At 47.0% G+C, this 24,956-nt stretch overlaps 2 protein-coding genes and 1 long non-coding RNA gene across 5 annotated transcripts; 2 read left to right on the top strand and 1 right to left on the bottom strand.

Annotated features, from left to right (window-relative positions):
• The first annotated feature begins 21 nt into the window (after positions 1-21).
• On the top strand, positions 22-5,331 carry LOC309354896. Of its 2 annotated transcripts, none has more exons than XR_014162385.1 (3): positions 22-309; positions 1,173-1,382; positions 3,567-3,805. It is a non-coding gene; the product is annotated as an uncharacterized lncRNA (long non-coding RNA). The 2 variants fall into 2 exon arrangements; XR_014162384.1 differs by lacking the exon at positions 22-309 and adding an exon at positions 5,224-5,331 and having other exon boundaries at positions 590-1,382; positions 3,567-3,706.
• KIF22 (kinesin family member 22) lies at positions 4,420-17,093 on the bottom strand. Its single transcript, XM_081885155.1, has 13 exons — positions 16,938-17,093; positions 15,320-15,525; positions 13,469-13,596; positions 13,170-13,318; positions 11,744-12,184; positions 11,501-11,654; positions 9,840-9,945; positions 9,485-9,662; positions 8,529-8,649; positions 8,363-8,439; positions 6,848-7,051; positions 5,338-5,397; positions 4,420-4,568 (listed from the first exon to the last, which is right to left on the bottom strand). The coding sequence occupies exons 2-13, from the start codon at positions 15,517-15,519 to the stop codon at positions 4,533-4,535; spliced, it is 1,854 nt and encodes a 617-aa protein (XP_081741281.1). The 5' UTR covers positions 15,520-15,525; positions 16,938-17,093; the 3' UTR covers positions 4,420-4,532.
• A 146-nt stretch (positions 17,094-17,239) lies between these two features.
• On the top strand, positions 17,240-24,258 carry PAGR1 (PAXIP1 associated glutamate rich protein 1). 2 transcript variants are annotated; one of them, XM_081885159.1, is made up of 5 exons: positions 17,240-17,381; positions 19,086-19,228; positions 21,528-21,924; positions 22,091-22,173; positions 23,869-24,258. In XM_081885159.1, exons 3-5 carry the CDS (start codon positions 21,530-21,532, stop codon positions 24,051-24,053), a joined length of 663 nt encoding a protein of 220 aa, XP_081741285.1. In that variant the 5' UTR covers positions 17,240-17,381; positions 19,086-19,228; positions 21,528-21,529; the 3' UTR covers positions 24,054-24,258. The 2 variants fall into 2 exon arrangements, with proteins under 2 accessions (XP_081741285.1, XP_081741284.1); XM_081885158.1 differs by having other exon boundaries at positions 21,525-21,924.
• The last annotated feature ends 698 nt before the right edge of the window (positions 24,259-24,956 follow it).

The raw sequence follows: 24,956 nt of genomic DNA, 5'->3' as shown, positions 1-24,956 counted from the left end.
CCGCGCGGCTCGGTAGACGCACCGTGCTGTCTTTTGCGCACGCGCGCTACTGGGAAAAAAAAATCCGTTAACTAGCGCGCGCAGCAGCTGGAGCATGCGCCGTTCTTCCAGCCGGGGCAGCTAAAGCGCCTTATATTGGCTTGTTTGTGCCGGTAGCGTCGCAGGGGCTGAAGGCGCTTTAGGTGAGATTCCTGCATTGCAGGGGTTGGACTAGATGACCCTCAGTTCCCTTCCAGCTCCATGATTCTACACGCCCCTCCAGCAATTCCCATGGCTTTGTCCAGCTTCACATCTTTCCCTCTTGAAGGGGTATGTTCCTTAGGTAAAGGGTAAAGGGACCCCTGACCGTTAGGTCCAGTTGTGACCAACTCTGGGGTTGCGGCGCTCATCTCGCTTTATTGGCCAAAGGAGCCGTAGTACAGCTTCTGGGTCATGTGGCCAGCATGACTAAGCCGCTTCTGCCAAACCAGAGCAGCACACGGAAACGCCGTTTCCCTTCCCGCCGGAGTGGTACCTATTTACCTACTTTGACGTGCTTTCGAACTGCTAGGTTGGCAGGAGCAGGGATCGGGCAATGGGAGCCCACCCCGTCATGGGGATTCGAACCGCTGACCTTCTGATCGGCAAGTCCTAGGCTCTGTGGTTTAACCCACAGCACCACCCGTGTCTCTTAAAATGTTCATAAACTGCACTTTCGGAACGTGAGTGTGTGTAAGTGAAGATAGAGGCTTCAGCAATGCAAATAGAAAAGCTTCAATAGCATATCCATAAACTTGACTGGTAAAACAAAATGGAAGTTCCCAAGGACCATCCAAACACCTCTCACCAGTCTTCTGTTGGCAAGGAGTTCCACAGGGCAGCGTTGGCTCACACTAAAGGCTCAGTACCCTGGTGAAGGCCAACCCCAGGGGCATGGGCAACTGCCACATGGTATGCTGCCATCTTTGGCAATCACTTGTAGCCGGGTAAGATTGACTTCCATGAACACAGTCTTGACAGTGAGGCCGTAAGTGACCATGGAGGCCGATTCTGGATCCACCCATCCTTCCACGGTGGGGACGTTTCCAGGTGAGAGTTGATCACGGTTTGCCAAACATGCTGCCATATGCAGGACAATAAACAGCATCCTGCCCCACAACTCTTAATGAGGCTCTGGCCTATTTTGTTTGCAGTTGTTGCCCTGTTCAAGACGAAGCAAGAAGTATTCATATGGCAAATATAAACACCCCAGATTGATCAGACTTCCCCCTTGGCAGGGGTGCCATTGAGACTCCCACTGTGTGTTTATGTGTGGAGGAGGTGCCAGAAAGGGTCTTTTGACTCATGTGAAATAAAGCCCCTGCACTTGGGCATTTGGGGCTTTTCTAGGCTTCAGCAGTCAGGTAAGGTTTTATAAATGCTTTGTGCTTTTTCTCTCTCTTAAGGCTTCAATTTTCAGAGTCAAGTAATATTTTTGTGCCTCTCCCTATTGCTGCTGTTGATCTTTTCTGATATTTTTAAAAAAACATTTTTATTGTTTTTAAACAAATACAATTATCCAGCAGTACAGCTTATCCCGCAGTACAGCTAATGGTGTTTCTTCTAGCCATTGTCTCTAGACATACACATTCAATATTCAAACATATTAATGTAACTTCTCCACTGAGACTACTGAGCAGTTGGTATAAGGAGATCTTGATTTTGGTCATTAACATGATATTTTCTTATCTTTTGTCACTCATCATTTAACACTTTTGTTCTCATCAACTTCGGGTCACATGTATTTGCTCTGAAACAAATTCAAGAGTAAGCACCTTTGGGGTCAAAGCCATAATTGTGTTGAGAGCATTCTGCATGAAACTAAGTGGCCAAATAGATTTATTCAGAAACTAAGGAAATTGCTCAAGGCTCTTGTAAACCCAGATGCCCATAGGGGAGAGTGCCAGGGAAGCAAATCCTGCAGTGAGCCTCTGCAGGAGAAAGGCTTTCTTCTTTCAGTTGGCGTGAGGATCAATTAAGGCACTCCTGGCAAAGACAAAGCAGAAATGCATAGTCACAGTTGCTTATTGCATCTCTGCCTCTGTCAGCACTCTGCATTTGCCTCCCAGTGAGATAGGATGTTGCAAACAGTACCTCATGCAAAAACATGATGTGCTGGGCTGAGCATTTCACCCCACTAGAAGTAAACTGTTACAGCTGGGTCTGTCCCCTTAACTCAGCTCTGGGAAGATAAACCCTCATCCAACAGATGTTTGAGAATCACTGGCTTAAAAAAGAAGTTTAAAGTCATCACACAAGTTTTAAGACCAGAACTTCTGACCACTTACAGTGGAACAAGAATCTTAATCTGTGTCAACCACTACGCTGTGGAATTCCCACCTGACAGGTGTGTCTAGCACCTTTACTATACAGCTTTCAACAGATGCTAAAGACAAACTTCTCCCCTGCCCCTTGGCACCTTAGATATGTGTTTTTAGGACCCCACCCCTGCCAGATTTGAAGTTATATTATGAAGCATCCTGCCTCTGCTGGTTGTGGGAATGGATCTTGTTAAAAAACACAGATTTATTAGATCTGGAGGGTCATGATAATAGATTTGGGTGGCACACGTATTTGTGGTATGATAAAACAAAAGTACATAAAGGATTCCTGAAACAATCTATGAGGTATGGGATAGGTACAAGAATCTACAGTCATACCTTGGGTTGCAAATGCTGCGGGTTGCGCGTTTTTGGGTTATGGACCGCGCCAAACCCGGAGGTACCAGAACGGGTTACTTCTGGGTTTCAGCGCATGCACAGAAGCACTAAATTGCGCTATGCACAGAAGCGCCGAATCACGTCACGTGTGCAGACGCTGCGGGTTGCGACCATGCCGCCCGCACAGATCATGTTCACAACCTGAGGTATGACTGTATTTGAATGAAGAACACCATGGTGGCTCTCTCCATTGGAAGCAATTTCAGTTAAAAAAGTAAATATGAGAGGCAAGTGGGTCACCTATTAAGGTTTCTTAAAAGAGATGTGAGACCAATTAAAATTGAAAAAAATTGAGAATATTAGAGAACGGTTAACGGATTGGTTACAGTATCACCAATTAAATGTTTTTAAAGTTGACAAAATAACGGTTTTGATACAATGAGATTGAGGTTTGAAACAGATCTGTTCAAAAATAATGTGAAAGTGCTATCAAAAATGTACAAATTACTTTTAGAATGGCATACAAAAGACAAAGAAGTTAAGGCAATGGTGCTACATTGGGCTAGAGACTTTGGATATAATATCCAACTTTCATCCTGGGAAAAGTAATGGAAAGAGAAAATAAAATTTACTGCATGCTGCTCATTGAAAGAAAATTATATGAGAATGATGTGTCGTTGGTATCTAACACCGAGTAAAATTGCCAAATTGTACAAAACAAGTTCTAAACTGTGGTGGACATGTAAAGGCTTTCTGGGAAATGATATATAATGAGTTAAAGAAAATGTTTAAGAATACATTTGTTAAAAAACCAGAAGCCTTCTTATTAGGCATTGTAGGTGAAGAGTTTTCAAGGTAATATAAAATACTTTTTATGTTTGCAACAAGAATGCTACTAGCCCAGAGATGGAAGGAAGAAGTACCAACAAAAGAAGAATGGCAGATGAAATTGATGGAGTCTGCGGAAATGGCAAAACTGACTGGGAAGATCCGAAACCAGGAAGATCAAGTATTTTCTAAAGCCTGGAGTAAGTTTGTAAACAGTTAAAATCTTTAGCAGGGATGTGAAGACATTTGTAATGCGGAATTGTTTTAATGGTAATTAGGGTTATATAATAGATAGATAAGGGTAACTCTGCATTTTAATGTTTGGAAATTATTTAAAAAATAAAACAAACTGCTTTTAATACAGACATTTAATTGTTGGGAGCCTGATGGCGAAGAGTGGGTAATACATTTAAATAGCAATCCTAAGTATCTCCAACACTATTTCTTTTTTATCCATCCTAATATATTTCCCCGCACGTGAGGTTTCCTCCTCACTTTGATTTGGGCATCTTTTATGCACTGATTTCATACAAAAGAAGCTACTTCTTCATATAAGGAGTTTCCATGGGAATTTGTTCCCAGAGGATAGTGAAAGCAGTCAACGTGGATGATTTTAAATGGAATTTGACAAATTCATGGAGGATAAGGCTATCAGTGACTACTAGCCACAAGAGCTATCTACTACTTCCAGTGTCAAAAGGAAGCATGCCTCTGACTATTATTTGCTGGGAATCAAGGTGCAGACAGTTGCTGTTGCAGGCATCTCACAGCCCTCTGAATGCCCACTGCAAGAAGAGGACACCACTTGATGGGTTTTTGTTACAATCCAGCAGGGCTGCTTTTTCTTACTTTTTGTAACCAAAAGTAGGAAGTTGGTGGCGGCAATATAAAATAACCATTTGAGATGTACAAGTTTTCTGTACTATTTTTATATTCTTAATATATTTAAATGCACCAAAGCTAAAATAGATTAAAAACCCAAGTCATTTTTAATAAAAATCAATGTAGGGAGAAGATGCTTTCCAGTTACTGAAGATTTCCAATGTTGGTCAGGATATTTACCTAGGAAAGGGGGTAGGGGAGAGAGAAGAGCAAGAATTTTAATTCCTCCGTTATTTGTAACATTAGCACTTTTTAAATACAGTGCATACTAGATTACAATGCATACATTTAAGCTTTACAAAGAATAATCACAACCTGTATCTCAGCCTTGTGTTTTAAATACTTACTTGGACACCACAGGCCAGCTTTCACCAGCCTGGTAACTATTTTGGACAACTGGAGGGCGTGAGGTAGGCAAAAAGCTGCTACAGGCAATACGAAATTCCAGTCAGGCTAGCAAGCTGGCTGGTGGAGAAGGTAGGGACCCACTAATCTACATTCTATGTTTGCTGCAGAGGAATGAGCTTTCTTTCTTTTGTGGCCAGTATAATAATGTAGGCATGGTGATATGAGGGGTGTGAAGCAAATCATCCCCCACCAGCCTACTTGATTTCTATGCTGGCTCTGAGAGAAGGAGGGAAATGAAGAAGGGAGACAGAGAGACTGATCCCACACCTGCCAGTCTGCCAAGCTCAAAAGAGGCAGGACATTTTTTTACTTGTTTCCTAAGGGACAGGTAGAAAAAGTTCTGGATAGTAACTTCTGTCGCTGTACATTAAGCTTCTAGGGCTGCTGTGCCCCTTGCATTTCATGCCCCTTGCATTTCTGTTTGCAGTTTTCCCCTCTCTACCTATTCATCTGCCATCCGAGGATAACACTCCATTCATCTAATGTGATGGACTCTACTCCAGATAAGCTTATAGCCACAGTGACGGAACTGAATACACACCTTCAGAAAAGAAGCTACTTGTTTTGCGGAGATGCCTTCGACTTTCCCAAGGTCCTCTATCTGAGAAAAGGAAGAAGGAGAAATGTGTAGGTTACACAAAGTTGCAAAGTCATGGAGATTCTTAATTATTAAATTTGTATACCACCACTCATCCATAGATCTCAGATCCACAGCAAAAATAAATATTCTGAGGGAATAGCAATACCACAGTAGAGCATTTTGCTTTGCTCAGCATCTGGCATTTCCAGTCTCTGTCAACAATTGGCCACAGTATCCAAATGAAACCTCCGCATTCAAAGGTAATATTTATTATATATTTTATAAAATTTATACACCACTTGATTTTTAAAAAATTGCAGCCTCAAAGTGGTTTACAAAAAGATAAAAGAAAATGGAGAAATACTCACAACCCCTAAAGTATCAATGCGTGTAAAGCATACAAAAGTTAAAATACTAAAACAGATTAACATTACCTCAAGCATCTGGGTAAGCTTGCCTAAACAAGAATGTTTTTAGCAAGTGCCAAAGAATAAAGTGAAGGCACTTCTTGATCTCAGAAGGCAGGGAGTTCCAAAGTGCAGGTGCTGCCACATTAAACAATCGGGTTCTTACAAATGCAGAACGGGTATTATGTGGCAGTTTAGTTCTGCCAATTGAACCGGTTGAGTAGAAATATGTGGGGCAAGATGATCTTGTAGGTAAACTAGGTCCCAGGTTGTTAAGTGCCTTTATATACTAATAGTAGCACCTTGAACTTGGCCCGGTAGGAAATCGGCAACCAGTGCAGATCTCCAGGCACAGGTTTTACCCACTGACAAGGCCTCACTCCTGTCAGTAATCACACTGCAGCATTCTGCGGAGGGCCTTCTCGGTAGTGGCGCCCACCCTGTGGAACGCCCTCCCATCAGATGTCAAGGAAATAAACAACTACCTGACTTTTAGAGAACATATGAAGGCAGCCCTGTTTAGGGAAGTTTTTAATGTTTTATGTTTTTAATATACTATTGTGAACTGCCCAGAGTGGCTGGGGAAACCCAGCCAGATGGGCGGGGTACAAATAATAAAATTATTATTATTATTATTATTATTAGCCTCCCAATTCTAACTGCTGGGTAGGAAATATTGCTTTCATGCCGTGCTGGTGGGCGTCCTAGAAGCTTCTGGCTTGCTACAAAAACATTAGACTAGATGGACCTTTATTCCAACCCATTTCTTACAAGAATAGGCTGCTGCTTCCTTCCTCTCCCAGATTTGAGAATGAGCCAGTATTCCAAACTCCTAGGATCCCTGCTGAGCTAAAGGCTAAAGCAGGTTTCCTCCAAGACTTTAATGTTCTTCCCACTAGACTTCAACGCTCTGAACTTGAGCCAGGTCTGAACGTGTTAAAGCCTTGCATGGCCTACCTCCTACCTGAGGATTCATTTCCTCTGCACAGTAGCTGCACCTGCACACACCTCAAACGATGGTTTGAGGTTTCAAAAGAGCAGCTCTGCCCTCAGAGCCCACTTACCTTTTCAAAGGACCCGTGCTCTCCTCTCCAGGCCACAATGCGATTTGCCTTCTTCTTGCCAATCTGGTGCAGGGCCATGAGATCCTTCACAGAGCCTGTGTTCAGGATGGCCAGGATGTTCTCCTTGGTGCGGGCCATCAGTTCAGGCTGAAGCACCATCTCCCACTCAGAGGGAACCTTGTTTTCAGAGCCAGGGGCCGAATCCTGGATATAGCATGCATCATAAAAAGAAGTGGTGTCGTGTCGTACCCGTCTGTTTCCTGACTAGCCCTCATCTCATATTCTTTCACTGAATCCACCAATCACAAACATACCCTGGCTTCTCCTCAGATCGTATAAATCTTTCGCCTTTTACTTCTCAGGGATTCTTCAATGAGAGATCAGGCATGCAGAATAAAGTTCTCCAGAAGATAAGACAGACAACTGCCACTGCTGAGTTTACCTTCTCTTGTTTCACAAGCCTGTGTCAGGGTTTTTGGAATCTGCTGACATCCATGTCCCTGAAGCAGGCCCACTGGAAACTGCCGGACCCACCTTATTTATAACCCTGCCTTTAGCTGAACGCACACTCAGAGAGGCTTACAAAAATCACTTCTCTCAGGCTGATGATCTAGACCAGGGGTAGGGAACCTAAGGCCCATGAGCCAGAAGCAGCCCATGAGCCATCCCTGAACCGAGCTGCCTGCTCGGCGAGTCCCTGCGTGCTGCGCTAAACCAGCACAGCGCACAGACTCTCTTCCGTGGCTCTGGAAAACGTTTCTGCACATGCCCAGACACTGAAAATTGCTTCTGCGAGTGGCAGAGGCTGTCGGCGGTGATGGAGGAGGAACAAGCAGCTCGAAAGCAGCCCTTTTGGGCTGCTCATTCCTCCTCCGCCACTGCCGCCGCCACCAGCCTCTGCCTCTCGCAGAAGCAATTTTTGGGCGTGTGCAGAAACGTTTTCTGGGCCTAACAGCTGAGAGAGAGACTGCTGGTCTAAGGCAGTGAGTCCAGAACTTTGATCTGGCTCCCTCAAGACACTTGCAAAACTACTTTCTTTCTGCTCCTGGAATAAACCATTTCAGGCTGCTTCCCACCAACCTTACCCGTAAGAATTTAAATATGCTTAAAACAGGGAAGAGGAGGAAAAACATGTGGTTAGCAGGAACAGCCCTGATTTTTCTCATCTGGCTACTGCTACCTGTTCCACTCCCAGATTTGATTCAGAAACACGGTGTGTGGGTGAGGGCAGATGTGTATCCTTCTGGGTAAGGCTTGATCTTTGCCACACTGCTAAGACTAAGTCCGTCTGAACATGAACCAACAACAGGCAATAGGTAAGGGAATCTGTTCTTTGTTCTAGGGCAGAAGATCTACAAGGGGAAGCCTGTCCCGGCCAAATCCATATATAACTTTATTAAACCATGTTTGTAAACTGCCTCAAAAACCTAAGTGGTATATACACCTGTTAAACAACTCTGCTTCCCACCATCACCAGCCCCAAGTTCAACAAAGCCCCCCCACCCCCTTACGCACCTTCTTCTTTCGACCTCCCTTCTTTTGCTTTACAATGATGATGCTATCTTCGTTCTCAGAGTTCTCCAGGTGCTGCACTGGAGAGGTAAGGAAGGAGAGCTGTGATGTCATAGGAGGGAGGAGCATAAAAAGGGAGTCCTGCTTTCCAGACCCAGTGCCCTTTTACCTTGCTGGAAGGGCAATACCACTGCTGTTCCTTGGCATTTGGCAGGCACCCATGAACCACGTCCATGCTCTTTGTCTTGCAGAACCTTGGTTTCCATTTCCAGCTGCTTCTTCTTAAGCCTCTGTAGGAAGAGGAAGAACATAATAAGTAGATTCAGATGGAGGGAACAGGGTGTGTGTTCGGTGGCCTCCAGGCATGCGTGGGGCTGCCATCTGGTTCCCAGCCCAACAAGGATCGTATTGCGGTGCCAACTGTATAAACTGCCAGGGCCATAATGAAGCAGGTTCTCAGTGCAAGATGGACACAGTTCAATTTATATAAGAATCCCCTCCTACAGGACTTACTTAGTGCTACATCTCTTTCTTCCTTCAAAGCTGGCCTTTACATTGGAGCCATTGGCTTAACCACAGTTGCCCTGGCAAAGGCTTCACTGGCACCACAGGCAGGGCCTCCTGAGTTTAAAACAACCACAGCAACAACAAATAGCCCTCCTAGAAAAAAAGCTAAGAAGCAAAATGTGCAGGTAACTGTGACTTGAACCAGCTTGGCTGCTCTCGCCCGTCATTGTTTGTAGCCAATGAATGAAGTTGGAGCTGTGATTGATAAGCGAGTTGTTTGGACACCAGGCAAAAGGAATCCCTGGAATCCTTAAAAAAGAGCTGCTGTTCCCTCACTTTCCCTTTAGTGCACTTTTCCTGCCCCTTTCATATTTTTCAGTCCTTGGGTCCACCCATTAACTGCTCTATTTACTGCCTGCCACTCACTTCAGAAGCTTTTTTTAAAAAAGAAAGTGTGTTGCTGTAAGGGAAGAAAAATAGTAACCACACATAGAAATTAAAAAACTTGATGAAACACCGCAGATCTCGCAATAAACAAGGCATTGTGTTTGTTTACGGGAGGTAGCCCATTGCAGTCTTTGAGGGATCACGATGGGACATAAAGAGCAAACCCTTCACCTGCAGCTCACGCCGAGTCTCCTCCAGCAGCCTCCGAAATTCCAGCCGCTCGCTGCGTGGGGTGTTGAGGAGGGGCAACGCACAACTCTCTGCCCCAGCCTGCTGTGTTTCCAAGGCCTCCAAGTGCAGCAGCTTTTCAGCCAAGGCCGGCTCAAGATTCTCCATCGGCAGCAAGGAACTGGTGGGGAAAGAGACCAGAAAGTAGGGCCTGCCTTTTCAAACCAGCCAGAGGGAGCTGTTCAGCGCTTTAAGGGTGGAGTGACCATCCTCATGAAGTGGCAGGAGAGAATTTGACTGCACCACAGAAGCACTGCTTGCCCCTTCACCAAAGCCTATAAAATGTTTGGTGTCTCACCTGAATGGCTTCTCTTCAACCAAGCTGCGCTGTTCCTCCTCTGGACAAGGTCTCTTGGCTTCAGGGCCTGCATCACTGGAAGATGGGCATGGTCTTTTTGATGCTTCTGTGTGGGGAGGATGTTTTTAATTTATTTTATGTGTTTATTGGACCTTGGAGCCTGCTCCACCTGGACTGTCCTCCTTCACTACCACTGGGCCACCTACCACCAACTGGGCTGCAGAAAGGATCCTGTTTTGTTTAGAATAGTCTTCGTTGTAATTTTATTACAAAGTAACTGGTAAAGTGCCATGGAATGATTTGTATCCTCAGTAGTGGGATATCAACAAAGAACAAATTGTGACAAATATCCCGGCCTTATCAAAAGCATTTCAAGTCACCTTACAAACCATCAGCTTACAAGCTACACATCAGAATAACTTACCATATTTTTCGCCCTATAGGACACACTTTTTCCCCTCCAAAAATGAAGGGGAAATGTGTGTGCGTCCTATGGGGCGAATGCAGGCTTTCGCTGAAGCCTGGAGAGCGAGAGGCGTCGGTGCGCACCGACACCTCTCGCGCTTCAGGCTCCAGGAAGCTATCCGCAAGCCTTGCGCACCCGGGGGGGGGGGAGTTCCCCCAGGCGCGCAAGGCTTGCAGGCGGTAGCCTGCAGTGTGGAGCACGGGGCACCCTCCGGAGGACACCCCGTGCTTCGCGCAGGTGTCAGCAAGCCTTGCGCACTCGGGGGATCTCCCCCCGGACGCTGAAGGCTTGCAGGCGGCAGCCTGCAGCGCAGAGCATGGGGCGCCCTCCGGAGGACGCCCCGTGCTTCGCGCAGGTGTCCGCAGTCTGCCGCCCGGCACGTGGGGCGGCCTGAAGCAGAGCACTCCCACGCCGGGCAGACACCCTCAGCGTGGGGAGCCCTGCGGGAATTCCCACAGGGATCCCCACGCTGCAGATAGTAGCCTGCCGCCCGGTGCGCAAGGCGCCCTGAAGCATAGCACCCCGCACTTCGGGCAGACATCGGCCAGCTCCACAAGCTCGGGGGACAGCGGGGAGGCGCAGCGCCGCCATCCCGCTGTTCCCCGACCTGGTTTTTTTGGGGAAATTTCATTTCCCCCCAAAAAAACTAGGCGCATCCTATGGGACGAAAAATACGGTAATTGATATTAAAATGTTTTTTCAAACCCCCCCGGGGGGGGAGCCACAATCACAAAACAGAACTAAAAACACAACCTAAGTGTAAACATACCCATCCTTTAAAGCAGCTTAAGATAAAGACAGCAAGGGCAAAAATGTTTTTATATGATACCTAGACCATGGACATGGGGAAGGTGTTCCAAAATCTGGGTGCCACCACTGAAGAGGCCCAAACCATTGACACCACTCACATAATCTCAGTAGGCACAGGAATCCAAAGCAGACCCTCCTCCCCAGACGACTGCAAGGCACAGACTGGTTCTGACAGGAGTCAGCTGGTCATTGATGAAAAGGACAGACCATGAATGGTTCTAGTGTATATGTATTTGAACCGCGATGAAGAAATCTGGGGCAGTGAATCTGTATACTACACCCCACTCGACTCCGGGGCAGCCCAAGAATCCTGCCCTTCCTTTCTACCCAGAAAACCTTGTTTTGCCCCACTTCTGCTGAATTTCAGGCCGGCCCCCTTCCTCACCAACATCCAGCAGAGTTTCTTGCGTGAAGGGTTTGTTCACCACTTGCTTGGATTTGGCAGCAAAGTTGAGGCTTGTGAGTGTTTCAAAGTAGTACTTCCTCTCAGGGGCGATATTTGCAATGATCAGGCTGTGAGCACTACCACCCAAAGAATCCTTTAAGGAAAGAGAAATATGCTCAAAAAATAAAACGCAGCTCTTCCCAAATCCACAGCCCCACCAATGAACCCAGGCACCCCAACTACCTGCAGCAGGCGAGTGAGTTTGCTGTCTCTGTAGGGTACGCGAGGCAGCCCCTTGTTGAGGGCATCCACCACCTTGCTAAGCACAAAGAGTGACGTGTTGATGGCCCCACTCTCCTTCAGGCGCACCCCTCTGTTGCCTGTCCGCCGGTTGTCCTCTGAGCCGGCCAAGTCGATAAGGCAAAGCTTGGCGGCCCGCTGGGCATATGGCGGCCAGCCCCGGGTCTGGCTCACGTACACCAGCAGGACAGCATGACTGCGGCTCGAGCGATTATTCAGCTGTGTGGATGCCACTGTACGGTTGCTGCTGGCAGGCAAGAAATGTTTCTCAAAGTCTGAGAAGCTGGTTATCTCTCTCTCCGTCAGACCAGGCACCAGAATGTGGTGGTTTTGATCCTCCCGGATTGGCAAGTCACGGAGGGAGGGCTCTAGAAGGTCCAAGACCTGGGGAACAAGCAGACTAGTGTTGGTCCAGGTGGCACTTCAAACCCCACCTCACTTAAATCCCCTGGCTTCTCAGAAGCACATGGAGAACAACGTAATTTTACTTGAACAGATTGTGTGGTTTGATCAAGTAGAATGCAAATCCAGCCTTCTGCAAACACTGAATAAGTTCTCTTGCCCTCATCTGTAAGAGACCTCCTTTCTCCTGGGCACTTTTAGCTCATCATCTTTAGTATCCATTTAACTTCCATGCCATGCTCTGTTCACTCCTCCAAATTTCCCCCTCCTCCTCCCTGTCCTTTCTCCACTTGCATTCAATCATTCTCCTCCTTCCCAGGCTCCAGTCTGTCTGCTTCCCTCAAGGATAAATAACTTAAGGCCCTCCAGAGCTTGTAGGACTCCAACTTTCCTCAGCATGCCCAATGGTCAGGGAAGATGGAAGCTACAGTCTGGCAATATCCTGCCTTACTCCATCTCTCTTCCCTGCCCTTCTACTGCTCTTTCCTTTCTTCTCTCCCCCTTTGCAGCCATTTCGGCTTGCTTTTGAAGCAGCTGCCCAGTCTCTTTCCCCATTCCCATCAGCAACGCCTCAGTTCTTCACCAATCTTCAAGCAGGGCCAGAGCACACATGTGACAGCATCAGCAGGCATTGAGACGGGACCCTCTCCAGATCAGACTAGCAGCAGATGACACACTGATCTTCTAAATACCAACTGGGAACAGGATGGAGTTCTGGTCACAGTAACGAACTTCCCAGGGCTCAAAACACAGCGAGTCTTCAATACAACAAAAAAGGAGGCCAGTGTGTGTGCAAATCTGTTTCCAGTATCACTAGCTGTAGTCTAATTAGGTCATGCTCTCCCCAATACATCTGGCTCCTCAGCCCTATCTTGTTCTAAGCTGCTTTCTTCCCCAAGGATCCCACCACTCTTATATACTAGGGCTCGGTTTCCCCCTCTTACGCATTTTGTCCAGCACCCGTTACCTTCTCTTGGTAGATTTCCAGGTATGACATAGAGACCGAGTACTTCCGCTGATCCCCCGAAGCATCCCTTGTCATCTGTAAGAGATTCTGAACTGCTCTTGGAATCACCCCCGGTTGCTCCGGACTCCCCAACATGGTGTACGTCTTACCTGCCATTTTAGGGAGGGGGAACAAAAGAGATATGGAGAGAGGAAAAACCTTCGCGTCCTCCCTCAGCCCAATTCCAAGCCCTAGCCCACCTGCCGACCCCCAGCAACTCTAGGTTGGGTTCATCCCTTTGTGCACTGTTTTATAGTCACCTGCTCCGGTAGGCCCATACGCCAAGATGCTGGCATTCTGCCCTTCCAGAAGATGGTGCAAGATAGGCTGAACTGACCCCATGTAGACATCATACTGCGTGGCCGTTGCACTGTAATAAGCGTCAAATCTGGTGGGAATAGAGAAGTGGGATTGAAGCCTACTGTCTTCTCCGAAAGTTCAGCAATTTCTACAGCAAGGATAAGTAACAGGAGACTTTGCAGAAGGAGTGGCAGATATCCCTTAGGAGCTTTTTCCCCTAGCATACCCCCATTCTTCATGTAGTACAGACTATTATCAGCATAAGAATGGCCCTGCTGGATCAGGGCAATGACACAGCATCCTGTTCTCACAGTGGCCAACCAGAGTGCTATTTAGGCTGTGCAATAAATTGCTATACTGTCCAAAGCCTGTTCTCGAAGCAACAAACATGAGTCTGACCAAACTGCGGGAGGCAGTGGAAGACAGGAGTGCCTGGCGTGCTCTGGTCCATGGGGTCACGAAGAGTCGGACACGACTAAACAACAACAACGTCCAAAGCCAGTTTTCAAATGACATCCATTGTTTCAACCAAGCACGAGGGAAATGTGAACGAAAGGTAGGGACTGACAGCTTCTCAGTGAAATAAGTAAAAAAAAAACCTGCTCTTTTTCCCATATGGGGTACCCAAGAGCCCATATAGTCCTTTTGTAAGTTCTCTATCAGTAGGAGAAAGTAACAGAGACCAACCAGAGAATATTGAGAAGCAAAGCAACTAGTAAGCCTAATCTTTATTAACTGTTGCAACAGGGTGCTCCCGCACACACAGGAGAGAGGAGGACCTCGAACAATGGCACACAAGGCCTTATATATCCATTTTGAAATTCCCTGCCCTGGAGCTCCAGACCACCCCTCCATACATCATACCTACATCACAGAAGGGGTGTAGCCCAATACATCATACCTACATCACAGAAAAGGCGGTCTACAACAGAAATTTGAATGTTGTTTTTCCTGTCTGCCAGGTTATCTGATAACGTCTTATCTGATTGCCTTTTCTGGTAGTCTGGCCATTCCTTTGAGATGATGGAAATTACTTAATTCCTGAGACAATGGGAAGGTTTTTTTCATTCCCTCCCTCCTTGCAGAGAAACATTTGGTCAGTTTGGGAGTTAAAATGGTTTCAGGACTGTCTTCCTGTGCTGCTTCAGACATGTGGTTTATATATTTATGTACGTCCCTCCCCCTCTTTCTTTTTTCCTTTCTCCTGTGATGAGACTGCATTTTAATGTTTTAATGTTGTATTTAACCTAGCTTTTTAAGTTGTATTCCAACCAACTTGTTTTTATTATTGGCTGTTAGCCTTGGCTGGGGAGGGTGGGGTATTAATAATAATAATAATAAATGTTTGCTTGGTACATTTATGAACATTTATTATATATCTAAGACCTAAAAATTCTTATAGCATCAGGATGGGATGGAGGTCTCAACTGAACCAATACTTTCCCCAGCAGGAAGACAGGCACCATCTCTCCCTCCTTTGTTCATATGCAGAGCCTGCTAACAATCCAGTAGCAACCCGTCATGCCTAGACAATCAAAGAACAGCAGTGGCAAAATAGGCAGAAGCAGTCACTTTAAGCCAGTGGTTTTAAGCCAGTGGTTTCCCTTACCTATCCTGTCAGTTGCAAGGAGGCAAATGACAGCGAGGGGCCTAGAGGAAGGCCTCTGTTGCTTCTCATACTGGAAGAGAAGGGCTGCTATTCCTCCAGACTCTGCTCAGTTCCAACTAACGCCCCTGTTAAAAACAGGGGTACCATAGGGCCACAACCTACACAAAGCCTGGTTCTTCCCAACTCTCTCTGCCCAACTCACTTGTATTTCATTGTCTCCATATTATTTCTCACGTTCAGGATCTCCAGGGAGCAGGAGTCCACGCCACGTACACAAGGGGCTTCCTTTCCCTCTCCTGTCCCCACGCTTGGCCGCAATCGCACACAAACCCGAACTCGAGCAGGTGCATTGCTGGGGGTTCGCTGGGCTTCATAACGGCTTAATCGTTGACAAGATTTCATTGATATCTAAGAAGAGAAAGAGTGCATGGTGAGATACAAGTACCAGAAGAAGCACCAAACTCCGCACCAGCTCATCTGTGAACTGAGATCATTATTGAAGGTCCCCTTTGGGGTGGTTCTAATTATAAAATTTTAGGATGCACACACACTCCACAGAAAACCAATCCTTTGTCTTTCAAATTTTAAGAAATATTCCCTGAAAAAAATCGCACATTATTTTAGCACACAAAACAATCCCAAAAAACCATATTGGCTTCCCTAATGTCTCTAAATATTTCCTCTATTTCCTTGTAAGTCCTTACAAATCCTGTCTTAAGGGCATATTTGTGCAGGAAAGGGTGGCCTGTGACCTGGATTCTAGAACCAAAGCATATACCATCTCAAAAGAATGGACAGACTGCCCAGGTAATGCAATCAGTAAAACATTATCAGGTATCCTGGCCACTCTGTCAAATTTCTGTGGTAGAAGTATGCTGAGTATGTTTAGCCTGGAAAAGAGACTGAGGGGAGATAAGATAGCCATTTTCAAATATCTCAAGGGCTGTCCCATGGAAGAGGGAACAAGCTAGAATACTATTAGCCCAGAAATGGAAGCAAGAAGAATTGCCAACAATTAAAGAATGGAGGATGAAGTTGATGGACTATGCAGAATTAGACAAATTTAACAGGAAAGATCCAAAGCCGGCGGGACCAGAAATTCACCAAAAACTGGAGTAAATTTACGAACGATATGAAAAGTATTTGTGATGATCAGACGACGTTTGTAGGTTTGCAAGAAGTTCTGTGAGGAGTATTGTTGGAAATATTGTAAAAATGGAAAAGGGGAGATGATAAGTTAAGAGAGGTAAAGACAATATAAAATTAAGTAATGCATAAAAAGAGGTTAAGACGGAAGATCATCGGAGGTGCTGATGGAAGTAAAAAAAAAGTGTATTTGTAATAAGTTTTGTGGAATGTTTTATAATATGTATCTTAAAATTAATTAAAATGTATTTTTTTAAAAAAGGAAGAGGGAACAAGCTCCTTCTCTCCTGCTCTGGAGGGCAGGAGTCGAACCAGTGGCTTCAAGTTACACTAAAGGAGGTTCCGACTAAATCCCAGGAAGAACTTTCCGACAGTAAGAGCTCTTCGACAGCGGAAAGGTCTCCTTCGGGAGCTGGTGGATTCTCCTTCCCTTGGAGATTTTTAAGCCATCTGCCATGGATGCTTTAGCTGAGATCCCTGCATTGCAGGGGCTGGACTAGATGACCGCGGGGTCCCTTCCAGCTCTTCAGATTCTATGCACAAAGGCTCTCGCGGTGACCAGCCGCGTGACCACAACGGGAAGCCCCAAAGCAGGCCGCGGACACAGCGGCGACCCCGCTCCGCCCGCTCGCCACAACCGGCAACTGAGGCGCAGCCGGGGGGGGGGCACTTACCCCTCTCCCGCCTTCCCAGGCGGTTCCTTCACTCGCTCCCAAAATCGCCTCAGAGCAACTCCCGGACTTCGTTTGTATTTGGCGCTAAGCCCGCCCCAGGAAGGAGAAAGCGGCCAATCGGAGAGAGGGAAGGACCCAGCCGTTGGTCACTGCGCCTGCGCGTAGGACAAGTTCCGCCGGAGAAAAAGCGGCCGCTTCCCTCCCCCTTCCCTTTTAAGCGGCGCGTGCGCAGTTGAGAAAGTGACCGGTACTTTTGAGTACCCCCCCCCTCCAGGAAGCAGCAGCAGTAGCCATCGATTGTTCTTACACTCGGCTTTTGCGGGCTGGTTTTGGGTGATCGGTTGTGCGCCGCTCAGCTTCTGAGCCTTGGTTGGTCCGGGGCGAAGGAAAAGGACATGGCAGGGAAGCGCGCGAGCTTCGAGGTCCGGATAAGACCCGCGGCGGGTGGGTGAACGAGTCTCCTCCCTTCCTTCCCTCCCTGGCCACCCGCCGTGAGGAAGCCCCGCAAGACTTAATCGGCCATCGTGGTTCGTGTTTAGTGCCGAGCCGTGGAAGAAATGATCCGATGAAGTGTCTTTGAGCATGTGCAGAGTGACTTTTTAAAAAAAATTAAAAGGGGAGGGGGGCAGGATCCTAAGACAATAGATCTTCTTTTAGTTGACTTTGAGCATGATCCTGCCGAAGTTAAGCATTTTAGGAGTGCCGTGGATTTATTTATTTCAGTGGCAAAAGTATAAAACCTCGTGCAATGTCCTCTTTTACTTATTAATACAAGGGAGCAAGATGCCGTGCTCAGTGGGGTGACTTACTTACGGGTAGCTGTTCGGGCTTAACTCCGCCATTGAACTCAATGGGCCGTAAGAAATGCATAACTTTGGGTCATGGTCATACTTAACTAAAAGAAGGATATACTGTAGCTTTGGATTTAGCTGCACAGCTCTTCTCCAGAGTGGATGGTCAAGACATTTCTCTTAATAATAATAATAATAATAATAATAATAATAATAATAATTAGCATAGGCTGGATGCCAAGCCCTGATTGCTCTTGACTGGAGTAAAAAAATAAAAGCAACGGAAGAAAGGAATGTTAGCTTAATATTATAGCTGCTATCAGGTATGTTGGGGGTCCAGAATACCAGTAGAAGCTTTTCTCCCAACCATTAACTTTCTGTAAGAAAATTTAAGAGGCTGTGGAAAGTGGCATGTATGGCAACTTCTAGTTCTGAGTTGGGGTGGGGTTCCTGCTTGAAACTGTGATGAAGTGACAGCTTTCTGAAAACAGTGGGAGAAAGGTGTAGAAGCTTCTGCTCACTGCACAACTGATTTAAGGTCCTTGCCTGGCAGCAGTGGTTATATTGTTTGCCTCCATCTTCTATCCTCTACCTCAATATTTGGGAATAAACCAAATATTTAAAAAACGGCACTGGTCTCCAGCAATCTCTACTCCGAAAGAAAGCTAAAGCAGGGATCATTGCCCGTGAAAATTCTATCTGCTTTCCTTGGAATGTCCAAGCTGATGTGTGTGTAACTTTATTTGATGGCTGCATTTTCAACAATATTGTCCTTGTATTTGGTTTATGCTTTGGTGTGATAGCTGAGAGTGGTTGACTTACATTAAATCAGAGATGGGAAACCTGTTGCCCTGTAGAGTAGATGATGTTGGCTTCCCATCAGCCTCAGCCAGCAGAGCCATCAGTGAGGGATGATGGGAGCCATAATCCAGCAACATCTGGAAGGTCTCAAATTCCCCATCCCTGCATTAAAGGATATTGCTTTAAATACCTGCATTACGCTTTCAAGTACTTCACATACAGTCATCTAGTTATTCTAGTAGCAATCCTTATGTAGTCCAGTAAGGTAACTCAGTATCGTCTTCATCCACTTTGCAGGAGGGAAGGACTGAGCTGAGAAAGAGAGGGAGAGCCTGTGGCTCGGGCAAAGCACCTGCTTTACATGCATAATATAAAGTGATATAGAAATGAAATGAATAATAATAATAACAAATTTCATTAGGGGGATGGCGCCTAGACATTCTGCTGTGGCGACCGTAACCCATGTTTAAGGCGCCATTTGGCGCTGAGCTTATATGTCTGAGTTTCTTAAGGGGCTTTTGTGAAAAGTAATATTTTGCCTTCTAAATCACTGCAGGGTTGGGCTGAGACCATCTCCTTTAGGAAGCTGCAGTTGTGAAGACATTACTTCTCTGCATATCGATTTTGATCTCCAGTGGAAAGGACTTTCTGCAGGGTCTTCCTGCTGATCTTTGCCCCTGCTTGGGCTCCTAATAAAAGGTATTTTTTGTTGTTGTTGTGGCCAGTGTGATGTTTGGGTCTGCGGGGCCATCTAGAAACAAAAACCCACAATGGAGGTCTTATGAGCAGCTGTGAGGAACGAGCCCAAGGACTAAATGTTTGCGGAATATAGCTTTACTGCAGTGGGAGAACTTCCTGGATCATATTGATTGCCTAAGTGCAGTGAGAGCGAGGAAGAGGGAAAACTGAGTTTCCTGGCAAGAGAACTGTTCTTTGGCTGCTGGCCTATTCTCAGCCTTCTGGGCTTGGCAGTGGAGCTGTCTAGCGAGGTCTGTGGCTTGACAGCCAATGTACTGAGCAGCAAGGAAGCTGTCTAATGATGCCAGTCAGGGTGATCAAAAGCCTGAAGACTGACGCTGAAGAGCAAGTGAGCTGCTTACCAGGTTGCTGGGAGAAAAGGATATGTTAAATTTGGGGACAATAGACATGTATATTTGGGGCCCTTTATAAAACTGCCACCCAGCTGATCCCCAAAATAGGGTCACACTACCTCAGGGGACTGTTAATATAAAGCAGGGGTCGGCAAGGTTTACCTCGCCTGGGCCAGTTCACTCCAGCGGAGATCCCTCCATGGGCCGGATCCTGCCTGCGATTTCCAGCATCTGCACAGATGGATTTCCGGTGTCTGTGGATGTGCAGACGTGATTTCTGGCATCTGTGTCTGCACAGACGCAATTTCCAGTTCCACGGAAGCGAGTGCCTGCACCGTGCTGCACCACTTTAGTGCAGCGCGCGGGGACTTGCCAAGCAGACGGCTTCGTTCTGGGGTGGCTCGTGGGCCGGTTAAACAACCCCCGTGGGCCGCTTATGGCCCATGGGCCTTAGGCTGCCCATCCCTGATCTAAAGTGAGTCAAGTGGAACTGAAAATGTGACCAGTGAGAAGGAACCAGCATGAGGGTCAGAAAGGCGATTGGGTAAAATGAGAGAGCTTCTAGGGATTGGGAGATTGGGCAGGTAGTCAAATCAAGGATGTCTCATCTGGAAGTTAACCTGGGGGAATGGCCTTCCTCAATGGATTTACCTGTTGAGAACACTGACTATGGCTTGACGCTATCTGACTCATCTTGCTAGCGTCGTCCTATCTGGTATATGTATGTATTTGCAGTTTCATAGCATTCAGAGTTGATTGTAAGGAGCTTGTCTCTGGAGTCTAAAGCAGAGACTTCAGGACTTCAAAACCCCACCCCTGGCGCTTTTTGTAATCAATTCTCCCATTACCATTACTGCAACATAGCTCCCTCAGGAGGAGTTAAATTTTTGGATCCTCAGGACTGAGTAAAGCTCTGGACTGGCTTATGCTGCTCTTAATGAAGTTATAAGACCACAAAGTCAGGGTGTCTGCGTCCAGATCTGGGGTGTGGGATGGATCCTGTAGGGCTTTTGGGATTCCCTGATTCTACAGGTTCTCTGGATGGAGCATCTCTGAGTTACGGTCTTAGAGGGAAGGGGGTTGTTCCTCATGGCATCATGTCTCCCCCCCTGACCAGGAATACACTGGGAGCTGTGGGAGGGTCTTCTCCGATATGGAGGTTGCAAGGATGGGCCAGCAGAACCTTGATTCATCTCTCAGTGGACTGGAGTCTGATATAGGGTCTGGTTGGTGTATCCCGAAACACCTTCCCCTTTTGTGCCTCTGTCTCCTTGTTCTTACCCTGGCACGAGCCACAGGCACCCTGGTTTTTCTTGCGGCAGAATGAATAACAATTGGCAACTTCAAAGAGATTTTTATCTGGGCGCTTCCTCTGAACAGGGGCGAATTCCACTTCATTATTTATGGGAAGGCTGGGGCAGATCAAGGGATTATTGATCTGAAAGGTGTTAAGAGACAAAGCTAAGATGTCTCTGAATTTGCTGGCAGAGGCAGCAAGAAAGAGGAGGCCTAAGAAGTCTTCCCAGGACATACAATTTTTCTCTACACTTTTCATGACAGCTAACCCTACTCCCTCAACTACAGGCAACTATGAGAGGTGTATCTAAGGTGTTAGTTTGGAAACACTGGCAATTCATCTTTTTGAGCCCCATCTTTGCGCTCCCAAGAAAACTTTCATTGGAGGATGTGAAAGTTTGGAGAGGAGTCTCTGATGCTAAAAGAGAAAGATAATCTTGAAGGCAAGGGACAACCAGCCACCCACACTCCTGCACCACGCTAGCTCACATTTTGCTGTAGGGGTTTCCCAAGACGGCCGCCGTCTTGTACCAGACAGGTCCTAGACCGGTTATGTTAGGGTCCTGTTTGCCCTGCCTCTCTCAGTTCTGTGGCCTCTGTCTCTCCAGCAGCCATGGAGGAGGCCAGCACTGTGGAGGAAGGTGAAGTCACCTCGGGGATGCAGTCCTTGGCAGTGGAAGATGAGCCTGCCTCAGAGCTACCTCCGACCACCGAGGAACAAGATGACGCAGCCGGGGAGAGAGATGGGGAGCAGTCGGCGAAGGGAGACGAATCGGCCGAGGAGGATTGGTGCGTCCCCTGCAGCGATGAGGAACTGGAGTCCCCAGACAGCTGGATGCCTCCCCCTGAGGAGATCCGGCGCCTCTATGAGCTCATTGCTGCCCAGGGGACCCTAGAGATCCAGGCAGAGATCCTACCCCGGCGCAACCCTACCCCAGAGCCTGACAGCGAAGATGAGGATAAATCTGATGGGCAGCTGGAGAACCAGGAAGAAGAGGAGGAAGAGAAGTGAGAGCGCATGTATTTCTTTTTGCGGGGAGAGGGGTAATATTTGACTTGAAAAGGGAGTTTGGGGAAGCATCCAAAATCTGAGATGGTGCTGGTGACAGGAAAGGAGGGAGGGGCTACAGGCTCTGGTGCTGGGCGGATTCCCATTTTTCTCTCTTCACTGCAGGCCCCACGTGCCAACGGAGTTTGACTTCGATGATGAGCCTGCCTCCCCTAAGAGCTCCTTGATCAATCGTCGAAGAACTCCTGGTATGTTGAAAGCCACCCGCCCACCCTGGCTGTATTGGGACGACTGGATTTCTCCCTAAACACACACACTTTCCAGAGAATCCTGGAGTCATGCTTGATTGTCCTTGTTCTCTTATGAGGAGCCGCATTTGCAACCTCAGAATTTAGATCATGCTCTCGTGCACCCTGTTCTGGCTTACTTCTGTCACAATTCTGACACCCCTCTCTCAAACCAAGAGGTAGGGAAGCTTCCTCCCACTTCAATCGGGGACCGTTGGCCCACCCACTAATCCACCTCCACCTCCAAAAGGTAGGGTTGCCTCTCCTTCCTGGCCTGAATGCGCTTTCAAAAGAGTCCCTCTCCAAACAGGAAGTCAGCCTCTCACTTGGGGAAGGCTTTGAAGGTGCTCACTGTTACGAAAAAGGAGCAATGCAGCAGCGAGCTGCAGCTTGTACCGTGGGAACAAAGGGACAGTCTATTCACTGTACTGAGCACCAGATGTTAGCTCAGTGTCATCTGACCTGTACTGGAAGTACAGGGGTGGAGTCTCTCACTCTGCTGTTGGTGTATGGAGAGTGCAGACGTGTTTCTCTGTACTGCTGCAAAGACAGAAATAAAGGCCCAGCTGTCAGGCAATCTGATCCACAAATATAAAGCTCTCTTCAGGCATGCTGGAAGAAATGCCACAATGTTCTGGATCCAGCTCACAGGCTGCAGATTCTCCATCCCTATTTAAATGCCAGGACTCCAGAATATTGCTCTGAGAGTCCTGCCTGAAGTCCCTTACGTCTGCCCAAGAGGTTTAACATGTGAGACTCCCCTACAAAGGTTAAGGCAAATTGGCTGACAGTTTTCTGTTGTCTAGACCAGGTGTGGGGAGAACCAGTGGCCCTCCAGATTTTGCTGGAGTACAACTCCCATCAGCCCCATCAAGCACAGCCAGCGGCCAGGGATAATGGGAGCTGTAGTTCAGCATCATCTGAAGGGCCAAAGGTTTTCCACACCTGGTCTAGACAGGAACCTAGGAAAGGGAGAAGGGCATGGACAGGAAGACCTACATAGCATGCTTATATATTTATTGGGTAAAATTTATACACCACTTAATTAGAGAGAGAAAACCTCAAAGCTGCTTACAAAATACTTTAAAGTTCCTCAAAGAAGAGACAGGAAGACCCTCTTACTGCTGGGAAAACAGAATGTAGATTTGGATCTAGTTAGGGAAGAACAAGGGTGGCGCTGTGGTCTAAACCACTGAGCTTAGGGCTTGCCGATCAGAAGGTCGGTGGTTCAAGGCTCCGTAACAGGGTGAGCTCCCATTGTTTCGTCCCAGCTCCTCCCAACCTAGAAGTTCGAAAGCATGCAGTGCAAGTGGATAAATAGGTACTGCTCCGGTGGGAAGATAAACGGCATTTCCGTGCACTACTCTGGTTCGCCAGAAGCGGCTTAGTCATGCTGGCCACATGACCTGGAAAAAACTGTCTGCAGAAGTGGACAAACGCTTGCTCCCTCAGCCTGTAAAGCGAGATGAGCGCCGCAATCCCAGAGTCGTTTGCGACTGGACTTAACAGTCAGGTCCCTTTACCTTTAGGGAAGAACAATGGTTTCCTGGCACTTTGCATTTGAAGCCTACCTCTCATTTTTTAAAAAAAACCTGGACCCAACTTACACTTCCCACTGAGTCCACAGATCGTAACTGGTGTTTATATTATTTTCAGGGACCTCTGCTAAGAGCCAGAAGAGGGAGGCTCGCATGGACAAGGTGCTGTCGGATATGAAGCGCCACAAAGTCTTAGAGGAACAGATAATGAAGACGGGCCGAGACCTCTTTGACCTTGACTCAGATGATGTACCCACTCCAAAACGGCCACCAGGTCTCTTCCTGCGCCAGCGCAAATACTGAGTGCAGTGGAGGCAACAGGACCTTTTAAAATCCTTTCAGCCCAAGTGGAACTGTGGACTCATGGATTCAATGCGAGGGGAAGGAAATTGCTGGATGGACCCACTGGGTCAGACAATGTACTTTGGTTTGCATCTTGCACTGACTGGCAGGAAGCACTTGCTTTGGGTTATTTGAGTGTAAATAAAAGCTAGTGAGTTTGTTTTTACTTGTTAAATTCTCTTGTTTTTGTTCTTAGGACCTTAAGAGTTTGGTGAGGGTACAGGGTGTCTTCCCCACAGTGGTGCTCTGCTTTCAAAGGCCTTGGAGGGCCTTCGAAGCACAGGGCGCCTGCAGCGATAAACCTCCACTCCCTCACCTCTCTGCCCCACGCTTGGACCTGGAGAGGGAGAGCAGGGGATTGTTCCTTAACTCATGCTGTCTTTAGGGATGCAAGGTCAGGGACAGCAACACCAGACAGTATTGCTTGGAGTAGCTCCTGGTACATACACATTCTGACTATAAAGGCCAGCAAAAATTTGCGGACTGCTACCCAGGAAAGCAGCATGAGCAGGTGTGTGGGGGGCAAGCTGTTCTCTCTTCCCACCTCCTGCGGCAGGTTGAGGACGCAATGAAACTCTTGCTCCTGGAGCTGTATGTGCTGGGAAGCAAATGTCTTTGTTAGATGTTTTCTGGCAGGTGCAGAAAAAGCTTGTTCAGGAGGAGCAGGGAAGAAAACTGGGTATGTCAGACTCTGACAGATCAAGTCAAAGTCTCTTTTTTTTTTTAAAAAGGGGAATGCGATGCGATTTTTCTTTCTAATCCTGTAGCAGATTTTTGCCACTTTTTATTATTAAAAAAACAATTTTTTTAGAAGCTGGTATTGAAATCTAATAAGCCTGCCCCAAGTCACTTACAATGCATGTT

The sequence above is a fragment of the Podarcis melisellensis genome (assembly GCF_964234715.1).
Source record: "Podarcis melisellensis genome assembly, chromosome: 13".
NCBI classification, from domain to species: domain Eukaryota; kingdom Metazoa; phylum Chordata; class Lepidosauria; order Squamata; family Lacertidae; genus Podarcis; species Podarcis melisellensis.
The sequence above is the reverse complement of the archived record's forward strand: the minus strand, read 5'-3'. Positions and strand labels throughout refer to the sequence as shown.